Source organism: Diprion similis, chromosome 8 (genome assembly GCF_021155765.1).
Source record: "Diprion similis isolate iyDipSimi1 chromosome 8, iyDipSimi1.1, whole genome shotgun sequence".
NCBI classification, from domain to species: domain Eukaryota; kingdom Metazoa; phylum Arthropoda; class Insecta; order Hymenoptera; family Diprionidae; genus Diprion; species Diprion similis.
In genome coordinates, this window is record NC_060112.1 from 22,843,255 (window position 1) to 22,852,501 (window position 9,247).

Consider the following 9,247-nt stretch of genomic DNA (forward strand, 5'->3'; position numbering starts at 1 on the left):
ATGTTATTCGTTATTATTTCAAGTAAACCACGAAAGACGAAAAACACGGAGCAATTGCGTTGCAGTTCAACCTCAGATTGACATTAGAGTATATGTTATGTAACAGTTTCATCTCCACCTATAATATGCCAATATAATATCATGCGACATATGGATCGTCAATGCAGTTCGCTCCTCTGTGAAACCAACGTATAACTATACTGTAACTTAAATCTAATTAACCTCTGCAGCCTCTCCGAGGGACTCTAATTTATGTTCACGAAACTTGTTGACATATACGCATTCGCCGCTTAAGTAAATATGTCATAGGTTAATAATATCATGCTCTATAACATTGTACCCGCTGCAGCCGAGAGTGTAACTTAATTAAATTACGATAAAAGAGCAATGTGATAAATTTGTACATGCATCGCGCGTGTTTCCAAACAGCCATTGTTTCTTTTTTAGCCTACTTTTCGTCGTTGCGATAATTAGCCACGCCCTCCCACGAAACTGGTGTTCAAAAATCGATTAGCCAAATTGAGCTCGGTGTGTATAATCAGGGCCACAAACCAGCAGCCTAGCAGTTCTCCTTCGGCGTTATGTCATATTGCTCGCGACGAGAGTCGAGAACAGGTATCTGATGTATTACAAGAACGTTTCGCATTAGCGGAGGGATAGCTGATCTTACTGGGGTTAAAAATAAATTTTCGAAAGGCATAGGCTTGGATATACGCCGTCTGGAAATAAATCTTCGAGAAACTTGTACACCTGATGGCGTTAGTCATTAGACGTTAGACTTTGGTTCTTTCGTACGGTAAACGAGAAGTTGAAACGCACCTCGAGTTGCAATGTTGATATACATATATCACGGTACTCCAAGTAATTCCAGTATAAATTGGATATAGACGCTGATTTATTGGTTGTATTTCAGTTTCTCTATCAATTCACACTCGCTGTGGGTGATGAACGGAGTTTGAAATTTTACTCGCATTCAATAACTTAATTGGTCAAACAAATGTACTTTACAGGCATGCAGCCACTGCAGCTCGTAATTAGCACCGATTAACGAATATGGAATGACCTCGAGAAATTATACCGTTGGTAAAGGAATTCACATTCCAATCACTCTCTGTTAGGATTTTCAAGGTAGTATCGGCGATAATAAACGACAACTGCAGCAGCTGGAGGTGTAAATAGATACACGAGGAAAACAATCCTTCAATACAATCCGCAAATTCCTGATAAGACAAAGGTACAAATTGAGAATCGTTTCTGGCATGATTTACGGTATTTGCTATCCATCAGCAATTTTTTCTTGTATCTCTTCTCGACCGAATGAAGAACGCTGCGTGTCTGAAGCGCAGTGTTGCGGAATCTAGAAAAGAATGCGCAAAGGTCGAGTGTATATATCCTAAGTCGTTGCGCAATAAAACGTAAGTTTCAAAAGAAAGAAAAAAAAAACAAAAAAAAAGGAACAAAAAACCGTCGATTCAAGTTGTTTGTTTTGCCAAAAAATTTATGATATATACAAATTTTCATGCTATTGCATATATCATAATTTGTGACTATAATATGAAAATGATTTCCTTTCGTTCGTGTTCTCAGACGAAACCCCATAAGATTTCAAAAATAGTAAGTATATATAAATATCGCAAAACGTCAGCAGCACATCGCATATGATACAATGATATCGTCGTGTAAGCAAAGGAAGAAATTCTGCAGGCCGCGCTGTGAGCATGGAAGCAGGAGCATCGATCGGAAGACCGAATGACGTATCTGCAATTAGGTCTTGCCCTTCGAAGGGTCTGGCAATGGGATACGTGACCCGTGACACGTTAAGGACTCCAGGGATCCTTTTCTCATGAATTGACGCTGGCTTCACGCGGAGAAAGTTGAGTATAGAAACATTGAGATGATGAGGGTCCAGGAAAGAGAAGGAGAAACGGAGAAACGGAGGTTTTTAAAACTCCTGCGCTTCTTTCATGCGCAAAGGGAGGTAACGACGTGCTTCACTGCACGCAGATGTCTGACACGCGTAGTTATTTAGTCCCAGTTTTCCTCTCGTTGCTTTAGCGCCGTTCATATTTATATCTTTGCGCGCCAAATAGCATACATGCAGTATGCCTATACCTACGTGCAAAATCTAGGCTTCTAAAAACGATTAATAAACATCTATACGCAAAGTGTATGTCTATATACCACCTTATAATATAAACCTTACGAATTACCGCGGAATCGTTCGTTTATCCCACCGGATTCGTTCAAAAGGATTCATATTTTTCATTTCTGGCACATACATGTATGCATTCAATCCACTCGTTGGCCGGAAAAAAGGCGGCAATTTGTTTCTCCCTGTCGGTATAATTTCGACTGCGGCTTCGGTCGGTATCGCCCAAAACTCGGGTTATGTTCTTTCGACTTTTTCGCGGAAGCTGCAACAACTCCATGATATTCAAAGCGTGCGAATAAGGTAGAGAAAGTAGTGTTTGGACTGGACTGTTGTGAATGATCAACCCCACTTCACGTTTCAGATATCATACCGACGGAGACTATTGAAACTACCGACGCGACACTGTTTAAAAACAATGGAATCAATATGATCTTCAGTTCGCTTATCTTTGTAGGTCGACTCAATTCACCGAGTTATTTTTCCGTTATTTTTAACTTCAAACCTGCAGGTTAAGAAGTAAACTGCGACTGTATTATTGCTGGACAATGTGTTTAATGCTTCAGTCTGCTTACCCCTCTCGCTGAAACGGGAACGGTGGTTTCCCTCGTGTAGATAGGAACGTCCAAGTCGCTTACGCTGCTGCTGATACTTGGAGCTCTTGAATTGTTCATACCACCGGCGGGTACCGAAAGATGCGTCGGCCTCAAAGGATGGGATTCAGCGATAAAACCCTCCCCGAAAACGTCGTCGTCCTGCTCCATCACCAGAGCCTTTAACATAATTGGAAAGACGATATTTCATTTTTTGCCAAGATGGATCGACTGAATTTTTTTCTGCTAACGTAAAGCTGATGTCAGTAAAATTAGATCTTTAGTTGAAGCGAGAGAGTCCGCAGGCTTTCCCTGTCAAATATTTGGCATCTGATCAAGGATACAACCTAGTGACTGTGATGTTCAAAATCAATGAGCGAACGAGACGAAAGCGTATCGAGACAGCTGAGTTGATTTTCCTCATCATCATGGTTGACGAGTGATTGCTCTTCGATTTGCGATTTCCGGTGGGAAAAAATGCGGCCAAGTTGTCCGTGCTCCGGATTTCGCATATCGAGTTAAATTCTCTCGAATAACCGAACCCGACGGTGATTTCATCCCGTCAACAACATACTAAATAGCGCGCACAATTGTTGTGTACACTTATACATGTATGCAGATATCGATACAACAACGAGAGATAATATGCGTTTATTATTTCATCCTTCGAGCCGCACGTGGTATGAGGATTACCGAAGGTGTTATGGTTAACGAACAATAGAAGCTGCACAGAATGATCGGAATAGATAAAATTGATTAGCCGTCATCAATTCGGATCGAAGAGCAATAAATGGCACTATATGCAGGGGCTCGTAATATCCTATCTATCACACGGTTCTATTCGCGAGATGGAACATTGCCATGAACAAAGTTGTTTGCTTGGAGAATTTGGCAAGAAAATTTTTTCTCCCACGTCTAATATTTACCAATAAATATCAAGTCAACTTTGTAGCATATACCTGTTGCATACATAACTCGCCTCCTAAGTGAATTATGTTGAGTGTTCGCACAGTCATGCGTCATATACTTTATTATTAGAATTAATGAATGAATTTTTAAAGTGACCTGAATCTGTTGTTTTCCTGTAAACCAAAAAAAAAAAAAAAAAAAAATGCATTGCGGTGAAAAGATCCAACTCCGTACGCTGTCAAATGGAACATCGAATATATTATGCAAAAGCACACAGCTATATATTTGGTGTCAAAACAAACAACCATGGGTATTATTTTGACTGTATTACACCAAATAGAGTTGACTTTTATAGACATCGCCAATTTTTTAGCACTGTAAGCTTTCTTCTAAGTCCAAGTAAAATTATTTCAAACTCGTATTTACAGTAAAATCTAATTTCTCCAGCGGAGATTCACAAATCATTGAATTCAGAATAAAATAACCGACCATTAAAGAGAGAGTAGAATAGATTCGAATGATTTTCAATGGTTTCTGTCTTTATCGATTAATTACGCGTAGGTACGTAATTGAACAGACCCTTGACGTCTCGATTTTCCTGCGTTGCCTGCCATCCAGAGGTTAATAAATTTGAATCGGCGATTCAGTTATCGTATAGCTTAATTCAATCGGTTGGATAATGTAGAAATAAAAAAAAAAAAACCACAATGACAAAGACGATGAAAACAATAACAACGACAATAATTTACCTGACGGTTTTATCCGATTATTTAAAATTATTTGGAAGTTGGCTCGATGCAGGGAAATCGATTCGCGAATATAAATCGGTGCTGCAAGATTTTTTAGGGTAAAGTATGCTGTTTGAATCTTTGAAATACCACCACCGATTTTTTCTCGAATTCGAAATGCCAATAGGAAAAAGAACAACCGAAGCACCGTCTCGACGAGATACGTTCTTGAGACTGAGCTAGAGGACGCATTTCGTTTAGTTTCGTTTCGCCTCGTCGCGACGGCGACGGCGACGAGCCTACGTCGACGTGAAATCGACGTCAGTTTGCTAATTTTAATTCAACTTAAATTTAACACAGGGCGTCGTCGTCAGGCGAGCCTCCGTGCACCGTTACCGAGGTGTCGAGCTAAGAACAGTTTCAACTTCTTTTTCACCCTCTCGCCTCGCCTCGACGTCGGACCGCAGAACTATTACGGTTTCACGACAGATATAGCTATTTCGGCGAGAGAATGAAATTTTCACATACTACACGATGGACCGTATTTTAAACAGATTTATGTATACTGCCATTCATATTTCGCCTTAAAGCAATCAAAAAATCGCCGAAATAGCAAATAATATATAATAATATCCATAACTTTCATCATAAGTTATTCGGTTTGTAGAAATATGTATCCGTCAAAGGCTCACGATGTTTAATTTATTAAATAACCTCCGGGAATAATGTATCACGATATGGACCTGCTTCCGATATTCCACATTAGGTATCTATTCCTTCTGAAATTGCAACGATATCCCACGTAATCATGAAATTGACGTTATCGACATGACGTCATTCGTCACTAGCGAATCGTAGGTCGCGCGGGAAATTTGAAATAAGTAATAACAGTGCACATCGATAAAAGGGAAGTCGTGAAATTTTATCAAAGAATCTGATTTTTTAGACAGACGGAAAGAATAGGTGCAGATGTGTATGCAATTTGACAAATCAGTGATTAATTTTATTGCATCGCATGCAGAAAAATTGTTTGGACAATTTGTAGAGAGCTGAACGGTAGCGCGTGATTTTTTGTTATTTCTTCATTTGCAATTTTTCATTTGACGGTAGGCGTCGTGGCCGTAAATAAAGATCATCTGCACACAGACAATGTATAATGCGTGTGCGTATAATATTTTCGCGAATGTGTTGGGTTGCGTCAGTAGTGAAGATGTTCTTTCACGTCGGGATGAAGTAGCGCGTGATCAGTCCCGAGTTTTAGCCGGCACCTCTATTCGTATATCTATTTCAGCAATATGTTGTGATATATACTTCTCCGACAGTTTCAGTTTTGTCATTGAAATGGTCATTTTATTCCAAATCATAGTGCAATTTTCTCCGAGGTGATTGCACGTGGCTAATTGAGTTCAATACTCCAGAATTATTAGTAGTGCGTCTCCGAATAACACTTACCTAGTTCGGCAATCTCACTATCTTCTAAAATTATAGCAATCAAAGCATACATTCTGTCACGCCGTTCTTAACATATGAGACCGTAAATAACTTAAAATACAAGTTTTGGAATCTGTGCAATGACGTGTGACAAAAACATAACTCGACACGAATTCTTCACGAATATCGCATTCGTCATAGCAGCGTGTATTCTGATCACTGATTGAATTGGTTATCGATTGACGATTACATTCAATGATTAAACCCGCGTAACACAAATAGATGGGTAGGATTGAAGTAGTTATTAGTGACATCTACTGCCATCAAGCAAACTATCCAGATCAAATGCATTGATGCAAAGGTCTCCGCTAATTTTATACATGTCGCAGGCATACGTACGGATCATCGTGGGTAACATTATTATCAGTCTGAATTCCAAGTCTAAAAATAAATTGACATTTTGATGGACGAATAATTTTGCGTCTTTCTTTCGTTTCACATTTATTTTTTATAAATGTTTGGGCTGGCTCGACTCAGCAGTCGGTCGGTAATACGATCCAAAAACTTTCCTGTGTTTAGGTTTGTGGTATCCAAATTTACGCCTGACGCGCGTGCGACGGCAACATCTTAACAGCGTCTTCCGCAGCCGTTATGCGTGGTTCGCTTTGACCACTGAACTCTATACATACTAGCAAGTCTGCATGAGAATGGCTGACCCGATCGAAAAATTTGCCGAAGTTTCATTGGATATTAAAGAAGAGAAATTAAAAGGAGTATGCCCCATTAAACCAGAGTAAGACAAGTAATGGAAAATATAATTTTCCCATCAAATTAAAATCTTGTCATGTGTTACATTTTTCAAGTAGCACTGAACTACAATAAAGTGTGGCGTGCTAACCTCAAAATGCATAATAAACACGCTATGTCAAAACAAGACAAAACTGGGACTCGATAGTTGACTATAGATTTAAAAAAAATTATGCCAACAAAAATCGCCATTTTATCTTACTTTTGTATTTTCATTCATAGGTTTATTATCAATGATCACAAAAAAGTCTTGACAGAAGAATCATTGACTGATGTCGACAAGGAGCAACCAGCGTCACAAACAAGCGATGGTGAGCATGAAACACTGGCTGAGGAGCCGACGGAAAAAAAAATTAAGTTAGATGACAAGAAGGAGAAACCTCGAGGGCAAAATAAGGCTAGGCCTCCACCGTACAAAGCACCTAGAGAAGAAAATCTATGTCCTTGGGTCGTGGACCAGGCGGTTGGAGAGCCTGATAAGAAATGTGATAACACAAGGTGCCAGTTTATGCATGACCGGGTGGAGTACATGAAGATTAAACCGAAAGACATTGCCGAGAGATGCTTCTTCTTTGATACAATCGGTCGATGCCCTAGAGGCACGGCTTGCAGAATGGGTACTGTGCATTTAACTGAAACGGGACTCAACATAATTGATGAATCAAAGTTTGAAGAGTACAAAAAAAAACCACTGTCTACTAAAAATCAACTGCCTAAGGACTTGCAGAATAAACTCAGAAAGCATAAGTATAATTTTTCAATAGCGGAGAAAATCATCAAGGCCAATGACGCGGCTAAGAAGAAGAAGAATGCTACAATTCCTGTGGAGAAAAAAACTGCAAAATCTAATTCAGCTGAGATTATCGCAAAGACTGACGAAAATGTTGAATTGAAATTAAATGAAAATAATTCACATGAAAAAGTAGAACACGAAACGAATCTGGAAGCTTCCAGTAATGGCGTCGAAGGTGAAACGATTAATGTCTCTGTTAAAGGCTCTGGAAATTCAATGAAAGTGGACCCAAAGATCGGCCCATTATCTGATTACGACATAATAAAGCAACTACCTTCAGAAAGGCGAAGAATCGACTGGAAAGATAAGATTTTATTAAGCCCGTTGACAACAGTCGGTAATTTGCCTTTTCGTAGAATTTGCAAAGAATACGGGGCTGATTTTACCTGCGGAGAGATGGCACTGGCTCCGAAAATATTGAAAGGTGCCACTGAAGAGTGGGCATTGGTTAAAAGGCACGAAACTGAGGATATATTTGGTGCACAAATATGCGGCAACAATCCCGGAGTTCTTACCAGGTGTGCCCAACTCCTGGAGAGCGAGGCTGAGGTCGATTTCATTGACCTGAACCTGGGATGTCCGATAGATCTCATATACAGACAAGGCGGAGGGAGTGGAATGCTTAACAAACTGAATGTACTGGAAATAACAATCAAGTCTATCAGCCAACTCATGCGGATTCCTTTGACCGTTAAAACCAGGATGGGAGTTTACATGGATAAACCTATTGCACATAATTTAACTCCAATGTTCCGCGACTGGGGAGCTTCGATGATAACGGTGAGATTTTATTAATGTTGACAAAAAAAAATTGCTAAAACTTAATTTCTCTAAATCAGACTTTACCAAGTTCCACAATTTCTTATTGTTTGCTCAAATTTCCAGGTTTCAACATATTTAACTTCAAAACCTGAATCTGTGATTTAAAAATGATTTGAACAAGAAACAAATTTACTGACGTTCATCGTTAACTAAGTTAGTTTACCCTTGTTATGTAAAGACAAATATAAATCGGCAGGTACATGGCAGATCGAGAGAGCAGAGGTACACAAAGATGGCAGACTGGCAATACATAGAAAGGTGCGCTCAGGCAGCGAAACCAATTCCAATATATGGCAACGGGGATATATTATCATTTGAAGATTACAAAAATGCAAAGGAAAATTACCCCTCTTTACAGGGTGTTACTGTCGGGCGTGGTGCTCTGATTAAACCGTGGATATTCAGAGAGTTCAAGGAACAAAAACTGCTGGATGTACCAAGCACCGAGAGATTTGAAATTGTTAAGAAGTATGCCAAGTATGGACTTGAACATTGGGGCTCAGACACAAGAGGCGTGGAAACAACCAGACGGTTTCTACTTGAGTGGATGTCGTTTCTGCACAGGTAAAAATTTTGTAGATTAGACGATTTTTTGAGGGAAAAACGTTGATTTTTACCTACGATGTGATCTAACAGAAAATGAATTCTTATCGATTGGTTACATGTTATGTCCATTCACTAGGTACATACCTGTGGGAATATTAGAGCGACCACCACAGAAGATAAACGAAAGACCGCCATTTTATCGGGGTCGTGATGACATGGAAACGCTTATGGCCAGCTCGAATTGTGCGGACTGGATAAAAATATCGTAAGCTGTTAGAACATGTTTAAAATTATTTCTAAATTAGTCCGATGATCTCGTTTCACATTTTTTCCTGCGTTTATTTTGCAGAGAAATGCTTCTCGGAAAAGTACCCGAAGGTTTCCACTTCCTGCCAAAGCATAAAGCAAACTCCTGGTAGGATTTAAGAAAAAAAGGAATAAGGAATTACAAATCACAGGTAGCATTTTG

At 39.5% G+C, this 9,247-nt stretch overlaps 2 protein-coding genes across 2 annotated transcripts in view; one reads left to right on the forward strand and one right to left on the reverse strand.

Annotated features, from left to right (window-relative positions):
* Window positions 1–4,608, reverse strand: part of LOC124409843 (solute carrier family 2, facilitated glucose transporter member 1-like) — a 32,806-nt gene extending 28,198 nt beyond the window's left edge. The window contains exons 1-2 of the mRNA XM_046887741.1: window positions 4,401–4,608; window positions 2,725–2,922 (exon numbers count right to left, since the gene is read on the reverse strand). Of these exons, the coding sequence (XP_046743697.1) occupies window positions 2,725–2,913 (189 nt within the window). The 5' untranslated portion in view covers window positions 2,914–2,922; window positions 4,401–4,608. The remainder of the gene's footprint in view (window positions 1–2,724; window positions 2,923–4,400) is intronic.
* A 1,873-nt stretch (window positions 4,609–6,481) lies between these two features.
* On the forward strand, window positions 6,482–9,200 carry LOC124410087 (tRNA-dihydrouridine(47) synthase [NAD(P)(+)]-like). The gene is made up of 5 exons (XM_046888215.1): window positions 6,482–6,603; window positions 6,840–8,190; window positions 8,429–8,796; window positions 8,915–9,043; window positions 9,128–9,200. The coding sequence occupies exons 1-5, from the start codon at window positions 6,512–6,514 to the stop codon at window positions 9,195–9,197; spliced, it is 2,010 nt and encodes a 669-aa protein (XP_046744171.1). The 5' UTR covers window positions 6,482–6,511; the 3' UTR covers window positions 9,198–9,200.
* The last annotated feature ends 47 nt before the right edge of the window (window positions 9,201–9,247 follow it).